The 18,454-nt window shown below is 41.1% G+C and overlaps 2 protein-coding genes and 1 long non-coding RNA gene across 7 annotated transcripts in view; 1 reads left to right on the top strand and 2 right to left on the bottom strand.

Moving 5' to 3' along the window:
• Window positions 1–74: 74 nt before the first annotated feature.
• LOC131132037 (APC membrane recruitment protein 1-like) lies at window positions 75–10,599 on the bottom strand. Of its 3 annotated transcripts, none has more exons than XM_058077209.1 (2): window positions 10,496–10,599; window positions 75–4,265 (listed from the first exon to the last, which is right to left on the bottom strand). In XM_058077209.1, the coding sequence occupies exon 2, from the start codon at window positions 4,157–4,159 to the stop codon at window positions 1,205–1,207; it is 2,955 nt and encodes a 984-aa protein (XP_057933192.1). In that variant the 5' UTR covers window positions 4,160–4,265; window positions 10,496–10,599; the 3' UTR covers window positions 75–1,204. The 3 variants fall into 3 exon arrangements, with proteins under 3 accessions (XP_057933192.1, XP_057933191.1, XP_057933190.1); XM_058077208.1 differs by lacking the exon at window positions 10,496–10,599 and adding an exon at window positions 7,826–9,629; XM_058077207.1 differs by lacking the exon at window positions 10,496–10,599 and adding an exon at window positions 9,664–10,464 and having other exon boundaries at window positions 76–4,265.
• On the top strand, window positions 9,396–15,059 carry LOC131132048 (uncharacterized). Its single transcript, XR_009130297.1, has 3 exons — window positions 9,396–10,144; window positions 13,078–13,186; window positions 13,267–15,059. It is a non-coding gene; the product is annotated as an uncharacterized LOC131132048 (long non-coding RNA).
• The window catches only part of gab3 (GRB2 associated binding protein 3), a 31,373-nt gene continuing 25,791 nt past the window's right edge, over window positions 12,873–18,454 (bottom strand). The window contains exons 9-10 of one of the 3 annotated variants that reach the window (XM_058077220.1): window positions 13,256–13,375; window positions 12,873–13,143 (exon numbers count right to left, since the gene is read on the bottom strand). In XM_058077220.1, coding sequence (XP_057933203.1) covers window positions 13,027–13,143; window positions 13,256–13,375 — 237 coding nt within the window. In that variant the 3' untranslated portion in view covers window positions 12,873–13,026. Of the gene's footprint in view, window positions 13,144–13,255; window positions 13,376–18,454 lie in introns of those variants that run through there. The other 2 variants (XM_058077221.1, XM_058077222.1) reach the window with 2 other exon arrangements.

The raw sequence follows: 18,454 nt of genomic DNA on the forward strand, positions 1-18,454 counted from the left end.
TACAAATCCAATTATAATGCAAGTAATGCTATGTGATTCTCATACCCAATCGCAGGAAACGGTGCATTTTACTAATTTCATGTCGTTTTAGTTTTCTAGTATATAAAACTAGAAACCCTCCTCACAAGTGTCAGTGAAGTGTGCACTAAAAGTAGTGGTTCTCTACGGAGACCATAAGGGGACATTCCCCCCGAAAATCACAAGAAACTTTTGCAAGATTGTGTTAAAGTTTTTAAAACCAGAAGGCCTCAAACCGCCTCTGTGAGCTGCTCATCAAATGTTTAGCAATCAGTAAACATCAGTAAACACGCTAGTATACCAGAATGAATAAAAACACAAATGGACCTGCAAACCTTGAAGAAATTCAAGTTTACCAGAGGTGGGCAAAGGTTAGTGTTTTGCACATCAGTCTCAAATCTTTAATCTCAAGTCAAGTCAAGAAAGTGGTCCACCATGAGCCTACCTTGGCAAGGAACATTAAGCCGTGTTTACACAGTCTTTATTTTAAGGCAGTGTTCTACATTGATAAAACAGACTTTCCAAAACAGATTTGTAATAGCATTTTAGTACACTCTTACACAAACAGCAGAGAACAACTATTAAGAGACAATGTCTGATGACACCATAAAAAATTAAATTCACAAGATGTGAATGTGAAGCAGTCATTCCTTGTAGCTTACTTTCACTGTACGTTCTCAAGCTGCATTTCACTCCTCTGCTACACAAACCTGATCCTGCAATATTATCTACAGTAATGGTATGTGCAAGAAGTATGAATCAATTTCAACATTTTCAATACCACAATAAAAGTGAGCAAGAGAGTCCTTTTGTACTGCAAACAGACAACTAGATTTTTGTAAAAATGTAATGTCAGCTTTAAAAATATTGGACCTTGAAATGAGGTGAACAAAGAAAACAGCTACAAACACACCAGAGACATGTAATGGGGCAAATCTACGCGGTAAAGAAGAAACAAATATGTGTCAAGTGAAATATTTAGGAGGCAACTGGTGGATGTAAAGATGCAAGCATTCATTTGTGTGTAAATACCATTTACACATACCAATAACCAGTCTGCTGTAGTTTAAATTTATTTTCAGCTAACTCTTTGAGCAGGACATTTCAAATAGATTGTTCAAGTAGGACATAATGAGCACATAATGAGCACAAAAATCAATGTCACATCATTGTCCTGCTGACTCTATTATTGAGAGCCTTTCAAATTTAAGCTCAGGTTGTGGTGTTTGTTGTCCGCTGCAGTACTCGTCGCATCTTTTGGCGGGTCATCTGTAGGCACACTAGTGAGAGTTGCTTTCTCCCTAATAGCCGCTTGTCTGCTTTTACCACACTGAATGTATGACTGCAAATCGGCAGCAGCTTTGCAAAACTCATCCTTGTCTGTATTGCATGGCGTGGCTAAGGTGCTGTGAGATAAACAAGAACCTGATGGCAAGGGAAGGTGGCATGGCCTACTGCAAAGCTCTGCCTCCTGTGACATTGGCACATCAGAGCAAAGGTGGATTTTACTGTTAGGTAAACACCTGCTGGATGAATCAGAAAATAATGTATGTTTCTGAACTACTTCAGTGAGGCTGCCATCTCTCAGAGGATGGCTGAAAGACATTTCTGACCGCATTTGCCATGGTAAGGCCATAGCTCGACCGCCATCTCTAACCTGTGGTGCAGACACGAGGACATTCTTTTTGTAATATCTCTCATAGTCTCTCCCAGCTTGGGGACAAGAAAGGGAAGCCGCTCTGCCCTGTCTGTATGCATCAGGTATATTCAACTGAAGGCTTTCCGTGTCCAGAGACCTACTTCTCCTTTCGAGAGACAATGGATTGGACATGGTCTGGCTAAGTCTTGTAAGGCCTCGGTGCCGTGGGAGACTAGCGATGGCCCACATGTTACTAATCAGACTCTGTTCATACAAGTCTAACATTTGATCGTCACATTCTGCAAAAGCATCTTTTTGGAGGTAGCCGTCTTCCAATTCCTGATAGGGTGATGAGATATCCTCCTCCAGTTCTATGTGAATCTGCTCGTCGTACTCCCCCTCATTATGCAAGTCCACAACATCAAACGCAACTATAGTGGGTAAGGCCTCCATGTTTGGGGTGAGGGCAGTGTTTGTCTCCAAGACATCCACACTTGTGTTGTGCAAGTCACTCAGCATCTGAGAGGTTTTCTCATAGTTTTCAAGCGCTTGAGAGAAACACACGGTTTGGTCACCATCCAGACTACTACAATCCAGAGTCTGAGAATTGACATTTCGGAACGGCAATGCAACAGGCTTGTTTTCCTCAAGCTGTTGCTCTTTGGGTTCACAGAATGTTTCAAAATCTGGATCAGATGTACTTGTGAATGATATGTTGCTGTGCCTCTTCTCCTCGACATTCATAATTTTTGAGGAAGCAAGCACTTTTCCCTTTTCATCAAATGCATCTGCTTCATAATTCTCTGTTGCCTGTGGTTTTGAACTCAAATGATACTTCGTCCAGTCTATCGCTTGCAGAGCTACATTTTGTGTCAACTCCAAGGTCTTACATGTGCCCTGCACCTCGATGAAGTCCTTCCCCTTATAAAGGTCTGTTCCTTTTAATGCGTTAATATCAGAGAAGGCCAAATCAGTCCCATCTAGTCGCTCACTTGGTATGGAACTTGGCAGTCTATGTTTGCTTTCATTATGTGGACTGATAAGACTCTCATCTGTTGCAAACAGTTCATAGAGGGCATCCCCACTATAACTGTCCCTCGGTAATCTGTCTGTCCTTAGATGGTCTATTCTGTCTTGTCCTTCATCTGGACCTGGGGTTGTTGAATCATAGTAGCCTTCATCGCTATTAGGGACAGATTCTTGATGCTCGCTTTGAGGGGTCAACACATCAGCTGATGTGTTCATTGCGCTGGCTTGATGTGCACCATCACTGTTCACCAAGGCCATGTTGTGTGAACATGTGGGGTTGGCCGAATTGGTGTGGTCTTGGTTGCAAGAAAAGCAAGGGTCTGCTGATGCATTATTATCCCAGAAACCTTCAAGACACTGCTCATCTAAATCTTCAGGTGAGGCCATTTCCTCCCCACCACCCTGATAGGTAAGAAAACAGGAGGCCCTCTTTCCACCTCCATTTCTACTCCTTTCTCCAGAAGCGGTACTCTCTGTGAGGCTGTCATCTTCTTGATCTGCAATGATGTCCCCACACCCAGTGAGTGAATCAAAGCTCTTCAGTGAGGCCACCTCACCTCCGTAAATTAGGTTCAGTTGATCAGACGAGCTTGCAGGTGTTTCAGACTTCAGTGCTGGATCAGGCATCATCTCAAGTAACAGGCAAGGCTCGCTATGTCCTCTACCAATGTCCTTGTATTCACTGGAAACCACGGCCATCAAATGACTTTCATCAATATGATCAAGACTTAAATCATCGCCAAGCTCAGTTTTTGGCCTATCTTGCTTTAGATTCTTCTCAAAAGCCACCATTTCAACATCAGTACATTCAGGTGCCAGTGAAATATCACAGATAGCAAAATCAGGCACATCTGGTTCAGATTCCAGACATTCTGTAACAAACTGGTGGGGACTGTCCTGGACAACAGCCACTTTTTGGCAGTGAGGAGAAGACATCACAATTGTTTCAGTTTTCTCTGAACCACAATTTCTATGGTTTTTGTGATGCTTAAAATTATTTAAAAAGCTTTTCAGACTCCGTTTCTGTCTATTGAGGGATTGCGATTTATGTTCACTGGGGAGAGGCATTACATTACATTCATTACTGTGGAGCTTTTCAACGCGGTCACTCTGGTTGTGGTACTCAAAATCCGCAGTGGAAGTGGATCCACCTCTCAGGCTGTTGTCATTACTTATTTGGCTTAGCCCATCATGTGTTTTGCTTTTGTAGATTCCCTTCTTAGAAGACCACCTGCTCTGGTTTTTACTCCTCCCTCCAAAAAAGCTTGGTAAAATACACATGCTTTTGCGAACACCGAAGAATGTCAGGGCAGTCCTAAATTTCCCAGCTTTCTGAGATTTGATTATAGCATTTGATGTATCAGGCTGGTGCTCCTCTGTAACATCAGGGAGGCTGCATCTCGAAAGTGTTCCCGAAACAGTATCCAAGTCCCTGGTCTTACTTGGCGGCTTGTCAACGTCACAAGAAGCCATTGCTTGTTTAAAAAAGCATGACTTTATCAAAGGTTGTTTTTGCCGAAGGTCCACTGACTGAAGTCTGGTTCAATGGAGTGACTTCTTCGTCCATCCGTCAGCAGCCCTGCAATAAAAAGAATAAAAAATGTCATACATCATCGTTAGATATGATCTGTCCATTTTCCACTTCATATGTTTCTACATGTTTGTCACACTTAAATGTTTCAGATCATCTAACAAATCTGCAGTTTTTAAATGAAACTTTTATTAAGGGAGGAAAAAATCCAAATCTACATGGCTGTGTGCAAAAAAGAGCCCCAAAGATCTTCAAAAGCTAGACATCATGCTGGGACCTGTAGAAATTCAAGACCAAATGAGAAATAATTTATCAATGATCAGAGATATATCAGTCCGGAAAAGGTTATCAAGCCATTTCTAAAGCTTTGGGACTCCAGAGAACCACAGTGAGAGACCTTATCCACAAATGGGGAAAACATGAAACAGTGGTGAACCTTCCCAGGAGTGGCTGGCCGACCAAAATTATCCCAATAGTGCAGTGACGACTCCCCCAAGAGGTCACAAAAGACCCTACTGGGTCACAAAAAATACATAGACCAAGAACTGCACGTCGATGCGTCGTCACTCAGACTTGGGGGAAAAGAAAAGATCTGGCAATAGGATGTCAAATGTATGGGAATACTTTACAATTAAATGTAACGATTCAGTGGTCTGTGACCTGTGCAAAATGGAGATGGCGTACCACTACCTCGATGCACCAGCACCCAGGAGCTGCTTGTGTGGAGAAGACACCGCATGTTTTCAACTTTTTTTTTCTTTGCTTGTTTGCAATGATTAACCCAGTCATTCATCCAAACCGCACCATGTAACTTGTGCTCCGGCCTCGCACACACAGAGCATGTGTCCAGTAAAACACACCTGAGCAGACGCACAGAGTGAGAGTGGTGGTGGAAAGCAAGAGGGAAAGATAAAGGAGAGCAAATCAATGTTCTTGTGGGAACACACAAACAGCTGCTGGTATTTTTAAAATTTATTTTATGTTTATATTTTGATTCAGATTGTGTTTTTCGCACAATAGTTTTGGTAATGGTTTTATTTAATTTGAACATGCATCAAATTACAATTGAGTGCATCACATAATCAGTTCCCAGTTCCACATGTCCAAAAGGAGTAGGAAGAAGCAAAGCTTATTAAATCCTACCCCTCCATCTGGTACTTTTACAATCAGTAACTTACATTTGTTCACTTCCTGCTTTCCTAATACAGTTTAAGGTTTTTTTTTTTTTTTTTTAAATAATGCACCTCGTACCGAAGTATGAGGTGATATGAGCATCCAATGACAAAATGGGTACCATAGTAAGTGTCAATATAGTGATATATATAGCACATCATGACTGGTTCAAGACTCTTCATCCTTGTATTTAGCAAACATCAACTGCTTGTATTGTTTCTTGAATTGGCTCATCGTTGTGCATTGTTTGATTTCCTTACTCAATCCATTCCATAGTTTGATTCCACATCCTGAAATGCTATGGCTAGCATAACGTAGTCCTAGCATAGAAGTGTTTCATGTACTTCCCTGAGATCATATTTCTCCTCTCTTGTAGAGAAGTATTGGATGACATTTTTAGCTAATTGCTTATTTTTAGCCTTATGCATTATTTTAGCTGTTTGAAGATTAACTATATCAGCAAGTTGAAGTATTTGTGATTTTACAAATAAGGAGTTAGTATGTTCTCTGTAGGCGGCATTATGAATTATCCTTACTGACCTTTTTTGCAGTACATTTAGCGAGTGAAGATAGTTATTAGCCCATATTTCCACACAATAAGTAAGATATGGTAGAACCAGAGAGCAATAAAGAGTGTGGAGTGATTTCTGATTGAGAACAAATTTTGCTTTGTTCAATATTGAAATAATTCTGGCCACCTTATGTTGTATATTTGTAATATGAGGTTTCCATCTCATATTTTCATCTATTGTGATCCCCAGAAATGTATTTTCCTTCACCCTTTCAATGTCTACACCGTCTATTTGTATTTGCTGGTGCGTGTCCTTTCTGCTGTTACCAAACAGCATGATTTTAGTTTTACTTAGGTTCAAGGACAAATTGAAAAAAAGTTTAATTTAGTATTTTTGTTATTATAGGATTCCATTGTGCACTTTATTGTTGTATTGTTCAATACACTTCATTTTTGAAGTTGTTAATAAAAATATATTAGTTTTATTCATGGAGATAAATTAGCTTTCATTGGTATATATGTGGCTGGGCACGGTAGTCTAGTGGCGCAGACCTCACAGCTAGGAGACCAGGGTTCAATTCCACCCTCGGTCATCTCTGTGTGGAGTTTGCATGTTCTCCCCGTGCATGCGAGGGTTTTCTCCGGGTACTCCGGTTTCCTCCCACATTCCAAAAACATGCTAGGTTAATTGGCCACTCCAAATTGTCCATAGGTATGAATGTGAGTGTGAATGGTTGTTTGTCTATATGTGCCCTGTGATTGGCTGGCCACCAGTCCAGGGTGTACCCTGCCTCACGCCCGAAGACAGCTGGGATAGGCTCCAGCACCCCCCTTGTGAGGAAAAGCGGTAGAAAATGAATGAATGAATATGTGGCCGCACGGCGGTCGAATACTTAGCATACAGGCCACACAGCTAGGAGACCGGAGTTCAATTCCACCCTCGGCCATCTCAGTGTGGAGTTTTCATGTACTCCCAGTGCACGCGTGGGTTTTCTCCAGGGACTCTGGTTTCCTCCCACATTCCAAAAACATGCATGCTCGGTTAAATGGCGACTCCAAATTGTCCATAGGAATGAAATAATGGGGAGGTAATCGATAGTCGAATCAAATCAGTTTTAAAAATGAATTGTTAGATTTAACGATGCATCGAAAAACTATTTTCTACATTAATCGATTACAAAAATAATAGTCTAACCCAGCCGTAGACCTCCCAACAACATCTAAAGAATTGCAGTCCTCACTTCAATTAAGGTCAGTGTTGACTCAACCATAAGAAAGACAATGGGCAAAAACAGCCTGCATAGTAGAGTCCACCCCTGATTGGGTGAAGAAAAACAAAACAAAGACTTTGGAGTGTCCTCGTCAAAGTCCTAACCTGAATCCCTTTTGAGATGCTGTGGCAGACCTTAAAATGGTGGTTCATGCTTGAAAACTCTCCGATGTAGTGGAATTACACAATTCTGAAAAGATGAGTGTGCCAAAAATTCTCCACAGTCCTACAAGAGATTCACTGCAAGTTATCGCAAAAGTTTAATTGCAGCTGTTGCTGCTAAGGGTGGCTAAACCAGTTATTAGGTTTAGGGGGCGATCACCATTTTCACACATGGGTCGGGCGTACCTTATTTTTTTCCCATGGGACCCAGAATTCCGAAAAGCCTTGGGAGAGTTCCTTTTTGTTGTTTTTGTACTTCCTATGTGGCTACTGTCTAATCCAGGGGTGCTCACACTTTTTCAGCATGCGAGCTACTTTTAAAATGACCGAGTCAAAATGATCTACCCACTACAAACATGCAAAACATCTATTTATTTTCAAATGTATTGAGGATTATTTGTACGTACAATGTATGTTGATGTACCTTACATAACCAAATGAGCCAATATTGCAAAACACACATAATTAACTATTAACATTTTTTGCAATTACCTGAGTTTACTTTGATGACTTGCACTGAATTGAATCAGCCAGGGATGCATAGTCCGGACAGTAGCTGCTGATAGCCAGGTTAGCCAGGCAAACGCACTTCGAAAAAGACATTGTGAAAAAAAAAATCCACCTCCCATTCCGTACGGAAGTGATATGTTTTTGCCTTTTTACTTGGTCCAGCTACTTCACTCATTTTAGTGACCATAAACTTTAGCGAGGGCTTAAAATCTGACGCAATTCGCCGACTAGCTTAGCACTTTGCATCGTTGTTTACGCATGAGCGGTGACCTAAAGGTCAAAATTCAGTTGTCATCTGACTGGTTGTCCTGTATGTCAATCAAGTAACGGGGATGGATGATAGGCTGACATCGTAAGTTCTGCTGCACTTAGAGACGTTGTTTGATTTGATTGGTCGCCCGAAGGGCAACATTCAGTTGTCATCTGAATGGCTGCCCTGTATATCAATCAAGTGACGGCATTGATGCTAGGATGATATTTTTTTAATGTCACGCCGCGATCGACCAGTACCACCTCCGCGATCGACCGGTAGATCGCGATCGACTTAATGAGCACCCCTGGTCTAATCCACGTAAAATTAATGACACCTAGTGACCAGTGGAGAATCCCTTGTGACACTGCAGTTTGAATATTGCCTCCTCACTCTGCAATGGAAATGCCAACATACAAATGAATTAAAGTAAGAACCAAACATTGTGTGCTTTGGGTGTTTCTTTGGACATATGCAGACCATTACGATTTGTGTGCAGAAGTCAACTGCCTCTGCAATGCCCAAGAGCTTGTGAAACAACAGTCTGCTTCTTTGGTCAGTCTGCATTTTCTTAATGAAAATTTTCAACATATCAGCAAAATGTATAATAATCAGAGCTGTCAACCAATTAAAATATTTTATCGCAATTAATCACATTTTGTCCACAGTTAACTCAATCACATTTAATCGTAGATAGAAATAGGTTTTTATCTATACTAAGTAGGGGAACTCGCCATTGTGGTAAACGATTCAATATGGAACTACAACGATAATTAAATCAGATTTTATGTAAACCTATGAACCTATTAACTGTGTTAAACGAGGGACAATTACACCACATATCACAATGTTTTTGAATGAATCTTCTGAAGACATTTCTATTTCAGATTTTTTTTATGCTTGAAAATGATTAATTTGTTGAAATATGCTCATTTTTGATTATTTAATAATAGACCGCATTCAACCAATAAACAGCAATGATTTATTAAGATATTTTGATAAGAGTCATAAGAGTACAGTGGCAATGGAATACTGCGGAACGAGAGAACTGTGGACTGCACACAAGTACTGACAGTACTTTAACGTTGATGTCAAAGGTAAAATGTACATTACCTCTGTAATGGTACCCGTCTTTGCTTGTGTGTGTGGGGCAGGGGGCATCCTATAACAGTTCCACGTTGGGAATTCACTGAGCTCCTGAGAGCGGCCCATTCTTTAACAAATGTTTGTAGAAACAGTCAGCATGCCTAGGTGCTTGGTTTTATACGTATGTAGCCAGGCCAAGTAATTAATATACCTGATTCTGATCATTTGGATGGGTGAGCAAATACTCTTGGTAATATATTGTATCTGTAACGGTGCCGTCTGCCTTGGTTAGGTAACCCTAAAAGAAACAATAATGGCGTAGAATGAGCTAGGCCGCTAAAAGTAAGTTTGACGAGGTACTGAATTAAGTCAAATATATAATGATACAGACAGTATCATTCGAATCATGACAAGCAACATAAAGTAGCCAGATTAGCATCACTACAAGATGATTTTTATGGAGTCATAAAGGAAACAAACTTACCAGCCGCAGCCATCATCTCCCATCATCGACCTACGTGCAAGGTTAATGGTATCACTAACTTTATTTCAATCCCTGGCTTCAAACTTTTCACAGTCCCGTCTGACAGCATCGACGATATAATTTGTTTCAGCTAATGCTAGTAGCTGGTGCTTGCTAACAGGCTAATGTCCGTCAGCAGCCACCGCCAAACTCCAGTTAGTGTCCGGACACTGCCTCGCCGTATGTAATCACAATCCAACCCACGGAGAAGAACGCCGTAAAAACAACCAGGGATTCTGCCGCAACGCTTCATGGAACCACGCACGCCAATATCATCTGAGCACAAAATGCTAGTGTTTTAAATGCTACCCAACAGTCTTCTGTCGGCGCATGTTTGTGACGCAACACGTGGAAACACTGTTGTGGTCTATCGAGCGTCACATCAGCACGAACATACTCGCAATATGCGTTTTGAGATCATTTCCGTGTATAGTCTTTATTTGTAAGTATTTCCATCAGTAACCACAGCCCTACATTGTGGGTCTCATTTAATTGTTAATTCGTTCAATTGACGCACTATGATCGGTACACACTCGGTGGACACGCCATGGTGTCGTATATTAGCGTTGAAAAAAACTGAATGTGAGCTTGCTCGCCCTATAGGAGTGTGGACTCATTAAAAAATTATTTTTTTTCATACGATATCGGGTGTATTTTCATTCGTATACATGCTAGATTACTTCTTCATCTTCAATTTCATATCGTATTTATACTGAGTGTTGGACCGCATCGCTTGGAAAATTAAGTACAAATTAAAGCCTTTCAAGAAACCGTATATAGAAGATTAATTTACTTTAATACTTATCTGCAGACGAAATGTCATTTAAATTGAATTGGCCGTGTGACCGGGTTTTTTTGCCCGGAAATACTACATGTCCCGTTTGCATTGTGGCTACTCTGTTGGCTTTTAAAACAGATTTTCAGTTGTACTTTGCCAAAGTCCATGGATCGAGCACAGCTCTTGCCTTGCGTCAATGTTAACAAAAGCACATTTTCCCTTTAAAATATGCTCTTACTTCTTTGATATTTGGAGTAGAGAAATGAACAAGGTATCAAATTAAAGTCATGCTTTATCAGGTCACAGACTTGATTTTTCAAATTTCAAAATGTTGTAACATTGCTATACATTGTACCTATTTCTGACTGACAAAAATAATATAATAATAAACCTACAATAATAAAGTATATCAATAATTATGTATGATAGTTACTGTATCATAACTGTCCACCTTTTAAATAGTATGATCTCAGACTGTGATACAGGTTACTTGTTCAGTGTTTAATTGATCACTGCCCAAATCAATACTGTATTGCTTCAATCTTGCATGGATTGCTGAGTTGTATGCAAAAGCTACAATTGGAACTCCAGAGGGCAGGGACTCCAATTCACAAAATGGCAAACATATATTTTCCAAAACCAATATTTGGGATGTTTAATGTCCATGCTGTTAGCATGTTAGCAAACCTTTCTATAGGCCAGCCTCTTATAATTAGTGCATAAGAAAATATATACAAATGTTTTATCCTGAAAATAGTTTTCTTCATGATTTACTTTAGAAATATTTACATACAGTGAAGAAAATAAGTATTTGAACACCCTGCTATTTTGCTATTTCTCCCACTTAGAAATCATGGAGGGGTCTGAAATTTTCATCGTAGGTGCATGTCCACTGTGAGAGAGATAAACTAAAAAGAAAAATCCAGAAATCACAATGCATGATTTTTTAACAATTTATTTGTGTGATACAGCTGCAAATAAGTATTTGAACACCTGAGAAAATGAATGTTAATATTTGGTACAGTAGCCTTTGTTTGCTATTACAGAGGTCAAACGTTTCCTGTAGTTTTTCACCAGGTTTGCACACACTGCAGGAGGGATCTTGGCCCACTCCTCCACACAGATCTTCTCTAGATCAGTCAGGTTTCTGGGCTGTCGCTGAGAAACACGGAGTTTGAGCTCCCTCCAAAGATTTTCGATTGGGTTCAGGTCTGGAGACTGGCTGGGCCATGCTAGAACCTTGATATGCTTCTTACGGAGCCACTCCTTGGTTTTCCTGGCTGTGTGCTTCGGGTCGTTGTCGTGTTGGAAGACCCAGCCACGACCCATCTTCAATGCTCTGACAGAGGGAAGGAGGTTGTTCCCCAAAATCTCACAATACACGGCCCCAGTCATCCTCTCTTTAATGCAGTGCACTCGTCCTGTCCCATGTGCAGAAAAACACCCCCAAAGCATGATGCTACCACCCCCATGCTTCACAGTAGGGATGGTGTTCTTCGGATTGTACTCTTCATTCTTCTTCCTCCAAACACGCTTATTGGAATTATGACCAAAAAGTTCTATTTTGGTCTCATCTGACCATAAAACTTTCTCCCATGACTCCTCTGTATCATCCAAATGGTCATATGCAAACTTAAGACGGGCCTTGACATGTGCTGGTTTAAGCAGGGGAACCTTTCGTGCCATGCATGATTTCACATCATGACGTCTTAGTGTATTACCTACAGTAACCTTGGAAACGGTGGTCCCAGCTCTTTTCAGGTCATTGACCAAGTCCTGTCGTGTAGTTCTGGGCTGATTCCTCACCTTTCTTAGAATCATTGAGACCCCACGAGGTGATATCTTGCATGGGGCTCCACTCCGATTGAGATTGACCGTCATGTTTAGCTTCTTCCATTTTCTAATGATAGCTCCAACAGTGGACCTTTTTTCACCAAGCTGCTTGGTAATTGCTCCGTAGCCCTTTCCAGCCTTGTGGAGGTGTACAATTTTGTCTCTGGTGTCTTTGGACAGCTCTTTGGTCTTCGCCATGTTACAAGTTAAAGTCTTACTGATTGTATGGGGTGGACAGGTGTCTTTATGCAGCTAACGACCTCAAACAGGTGCATCTGATTCAGGATGATACATGGAGTGCAGGTGGACTTCTAATGGGCAGACTAACAGGTCTTTCAGGGTCAGAATTCTAGATGATACACAGGTGTTCAAATACTTATTTGCAGCTGTATCACACAAATAAATTGTTAAAAAATCATGCATTGTGATTTCTGGATTTTTCTTTTTAGTTTATCTCTCTCACAGTGGACATGCACCTACGATGAAAATTTCAGACCCCTCCATGATTTCTAAGTGGGAGAAATAGCAAAATAGCAGGGTGTTCAAATACTTATTTTCTTCACTGTATAACATTATGCTACAGATCGATGAGAACTTATACAACAGATTTACGGTTATTTTTTTCCAGTGCAAGTTCACAATAACACAATGCTGTTTTTAATGTTTTTAAATTGTTTTGTCAGCATTCTATGTTTTTATCCTGGCTTTTCAGCTCATGTTTTGGATTGTCGCACATCTGTCCACTCCATCTTGGTGTTTTGCAGTGCCTGGGTCTTTTTCTCATCCACCTGCACATAATCCACCCTGTGCTCGTCAGAGAGGAGAGGCTTCTGCAAGACAGATGCGGTCATGAGGAAATGATGGCAAACGGAGGTAAGATCCATATTGTGTCTAATCATCTGACTGCATTCGTGTCATTTATCATATCTTATTGTATTATACCTTCTGTACAGGAGAAGGAGATGCCGAGTTAAAATCCAACGACAAGTAGGCAAGGTTCGGTCTTCTTGGCCAAGGTTGAATAGGCACATCAAAGTTGAGAGAGCATTGTTGCCTCGACTCCTGCAGACAAAGAAACAGCTTGAAGCGTCAACAGTGTTCCACGTACGTATGCCAGAAATCACTTCTGTTACAAGCATTACAACATAAAAAAGCCATCCAGACCAGAACCGGCCGACCCATTGGTGTCCATTAGTGACCTACTCCACAAACTGAAACATCAAAAGATGTAGATGTGATAAATGAACAAAGTGATATGTAGTGAGATATGTGTTGTGAAGTGTTTGACGTCAGCTGGCTAGAGTTGGCAACTATTTCTTTGCTGTAGCGTCTTTGGTTAGTGTTGTATTAGTTGTGGCCGACAGCAGATGCTGTGTGAATGTTTACTGTATATGGGTTCTCTGTGAACAAAGTAAGTCAATCGTGAGTCGCTCCTTAACCACAAAAAGTATTCTATTCTGGTCACCAGTGAGTAACGTTACATTGATAACAGACAATAGATACCGCAGGAAATACAATGTGCTTTCAATGCTAAAGTGTGATTATGTTTGATATTATTTTTTGACATCATAAGACATCATATTTTCGATTATGACTGTTACATTGGAGAATACAAGTGTAAAAGTGACTCTGTGGCGGGCCTCTAATACTGCTAAGAAACGTATGTAGAAGGACATAAACAGATTTTTATTCTCTAACGATGAAAAAATTCTATTTTCGAGAAGGAATACTACTTTGCAGTCAGCCATGATTAGTCATGATAACAATGGATTACTATTTCAGTGCAAAACTTTGTGTTAGTTATTAGTATTAATATTTCAGCTTTTTGTCGTCACATTTTGCATTTTCTCTAGATTTCCTTTTTTTCATTTCTATATTGACAGTAAAAACAAGTCGCAGGCAATCGCATTTACGCAACCTATTGACAATTCACTGTCAAGTTAACCCAGCATGCATAGTTTTGGAATGTGGGAAGAAGCCAGAGGATGGGGAGTTCTTTAGCTATTTATTCGTTATTTTATTTAGCTTTTGTAAATGGTTAATTTTTTAGTTGTAGCTCCCTATTGAAAAGTGTAAATGCATCTTATAACTCATGTGAGTGGTTTTATTACTATTATTGTTATTGTTGACTTATCAAGGGTATTAATATTGTATTTCAGATTTTTTTATGTATTTGTAATTTGTCAAGCAAATAAATTGGATTTGACTTGAAACCACAGCTTCCCCCCTACACACTACACACAAAAGATAAACTTTTTTTTAATCTTCATTTTCATCTATTATGAGCCCCCTAAACGTCTTTTTGTTCACCCTTTCAACTGTCAATTTGTGTTTGCGCCTGCGTGTCCTTTCTGCCATTACCAAATAAATAATATTTTGGTTTTATTTAGGTTCAAGGATAATCGATTTTTTATCAAAACATATTTTTAGTACAGGCATCTCATCTGTGAGTTTTTAAATTACCTCCTGTGTGCTTTCCTCAGAAAAAAAGCAGTCGTATCATCAGCAAATAACACTAACTTAAAGTCTTTCGTCACTTTACAAATTGTCACGCCCTGTGTGGGTTCCTGTGTGACAGTTTGTCTATGTTCCCTGTCTGGGCTTTGGTTTCCTTTTTGGACACTCTTATTTTGTATTGGACTTCCTGTTTTGCCTCCTCTGCCTTCGTTGCCATAGCCACCCACACCTGTCCCTAATTGGTCCTCTCTATTTAGTTCAGGTGTGTGCTTCTCCCTTTGTTGGATCATTGCCGTTTTCTGTCAGCTACCTGAGTTGCTTTTTCCTGCTGCTGCAATTTCTGCAACAAATAAATATAATTTACCTGCAATTGGTCCTGCTCTCTGCATCCTGGGGTCGAACCTTAAAGCAATGAAGTCGAACCGTGACACAAATATCATCAATGCACAAGTTGAACTGTTTTAGTCCAAATTTTGATAAAAGTTCTACATGTGCACTCATAAATTGATAGGTATTTATCAATTTCCGTTTGACTTCACTTTTGTGCACTTGTAATCACTATGATTTAAAGGGAAATTGCACTTTTTGGGGAATTTTGTCCATCATTCACAATCCTTATGTGAAACATGAACACATATTTATTTCCCTTTTCTGTGCAGTATAACACTACAAAACAAGTTAAAATGAGTTGGCTTACAATGCTATCATTGGGATACAACTATTTCGACTATGAATCCCTAAAAAAACCCCTCCAACAACATTGCATCGTTTCATATACATGCGATGATCAAGCAAGAACAAGTACAATGATAATAACATGTAATACTTACAGTTTCTTGCCGTATTTTGATAATTTGAAACACTATCAAAATGTCTGGCTGCACGGTGGTTAGCGTGCAGGCCTCACAGCTAGGAGACCATAGTTCAATTCCACCCTTGGCCATCTCTGTGTGGAGTTTGCATGTTCTCCCCGTGCATGAGTGGGTTTTCTCCGGGTACTCCGGTTTCCTCCCACATTCCAAAAACATGCTAGGTTAATTGGCCACTCCAAATTGTCCATAGATATGAATGTGAGTGTGAATGGTTGTTTGTCTATATGTGCCCTGTGATTGGCTGGCCACCAGTCCAGGATGTACCCCGCTTCTCGCCCAAAGACAGCTGGGATAGGCTCCAGCACCCCGCGACCCTCGTGTGGATAAGCAGTAGAAAATGAATGAATGAATCAAAACGTCTTTTCGAGGTGTATTGATACACATACTTATGCCAATTCCTTAAACAACAGAAGCGACAACACTTAGGATGTCCGCGCTCCTTGGGATGGCTGTGTCTTCCAGCACATGAAGAGTGCTCCAGTCCTCCGGTAAAAAATGTTGACAGCAAACGAGCATCTTGTGTCTTTGTCGCGAAGTTGAGAGCTCACTCTTCCGTCTGTCAATGGCGCTGAGACTAGCAATTAGCGAAGCGTCGTGTTAGTCCGCCAAATAGTTTGTTTTTTGCATGTTAGCTGCTACAACAATAATAATATCACTGTAACTTGGTTAATACTTGTTTAATATGCAAGTCAGGTGGTAAAACACATTTTTTTAATTTTTTTGTGAGGATTTTAGCGTCAAAATATGTATTTCCAATGACGGCCATTGCTAGCTATCTCATATAACTAGTTTTCCCGCGCAAGAATGCACAGACAAGGGAAGGAAACGTTTCATGTTTCACATAAGGATTGTGAATGATGGTCAAAATTCCCAAAAAAGTGCAGCTCCCCTTAAGTCTTCATATTATATTTTGATACCAAATTGAAAGGGAGAGTTTCACAAACATGATAAAGCAGTATCCAAATTCCAAATATACATATTGTACAACCAGCGATAATCCTCACTCTCTAATCCTGACATGCACATACATTTACAGGTTTCACAGAACTGGAACAGCAATATCAATTTAATTTCCAAGATACTTCTTTTTCTTTCGACTTTTTCCTGATTACGGAGTCGCCACGGAGATCTTTTTTTTAATCCACATACTGATTTCATACTTCATATATTAAATCTTCAAGATGAAACACTCTCAATGCACAACCTAATCATCAAGCCTTGTTACTTATTCACAAGGGCGACGCCAGGAATTCTGGTCCCCATGAAAAAAACACACCTGTACAGCTCACCTGCTTATTAACATATCTCACACAGAGCAAATAAAAACTTCAATGTTCAATTCCCTTCTTTTTTTCTGCTCTGACTGTGACCTCTGCGCTGTGAGGCAGTTAGATGCACTCGTACTTGTGTTAGGCGCCAATTGTTTTTCATTTTCATACCCCCTATGAGAGTAGGTGTACACTTAGTGGGACACATGCCCCATTTTGGGAACCTAGGTTGTAATTAAAGACAATAGTACAAACAATGCTATTTGACTGATGGAGGCGTGCCATATAAAATCATGCCGATGGGTAGACGCCTCTGATCCAGACAACCAATGATGCAATATTGATGGGGGGGAGTAAATGCAGAATTTCCAAAGGAATAACAGAACCGCTTTCTGGCGCCGCTCTGGTGGCAGCCTGCTACAGCAGCTCTCGCTCTCCGCTGCGTTTTTTTCCCCTTTATTCTGTCTTTTTATTATAAGTTCTTCTTAATGGGGCTGCTTCAGAAATGCTCAGTTCAACTGTCCACCATAGTGATAGTGTTGAGCTGACATTTCTCATATAATTTTTCGACAATGTTTTCGACCGTGCGCCGAAGCCCTATTGTTTACAGTAGGGACCAGCTGTTGGCGCTCTGCAACACAGCGGCGCTGCCCCACAAGAGGCTTGAGGTTCCCCGAGAGGTAAAGAGGAGAAAAGAGGGGAGCCCAATGCCCGGAGCCCGACAAGAGGAGGGATACAGACCAGTTCTCCTGTCCATCATCATGGGGAACGTAAGATCTCTCTCCCCAACAAGATGGACGAGCTAGCGGCGCTGGCCCGACATCAGAGGCGGTACCGGGAGTGTAGCGTCATGTTGTTTACGGAAACATGGCTGGACACACGGACCCCAGACACGATCGCTACACTACACGGATTCAAACTACTGCGGGCGGACAGGACAAAGGAGAGCGGTAAGAGGAAAGGAGGCGGGCTGGCAGTGTTTGTGAATGATAGATGGTGTAACTCTGGGCACATCACTATTAAAGAGCAACTCTGCTGCAAAGACATTGAACTGTTAGCCGTTAGCATGAGACCGTACTATCTGCCGCGGGAACTCTCGCATGTTATCGCGATAGCGGCGTATATTCCCCCTTCTGCTAACGCCGACGCAGCCTGTGACGTCATCCACTTTGCCGCGGGCCGGCTACAGACACAACATCCGCAGGTTCTCCTTCTCTCCGGGGATTTCAACCATGCCTCTCCATCCTCCACCCTGCCCACCTTCACCCAGTATGTCACCTGCTGCACCAGAGACAATAAAACACTGGACTTGCGGTATGCCAACACTAAGGAGGCGTACACTTAACAGCACTTCCTCCCCTGGGAAGATCAGACCACAACCTGGTTCATCTCCAGCCTGTGTACAAACCTCTGGTACGCAGGCAGCCAGCTGTGTCCCGCACAGTGAAGAGATGGTCTGATGAAGCCGACGAGGCTCTGAAGGACTGTTTCAACACAACAGTGTGGGAGGAACTCTGCCATCCTCATGGGGACGACATAAACAG

Source organism: Doryrhamphus excisus, chromosome 7, assembly GCF_030265055.1.
Source record: "Doryrhamphus excisus isolate RoL2022-K1 chromosome 7, RoL_Dexc_1.0, whole genome shotgun sequence".
NCBI lineage: Eukaryota > Metazoa > Chordata > Actinopteri > Syngnathiformes > Syngnathidae > Doryrhamphus > Doryrhamphus excisus.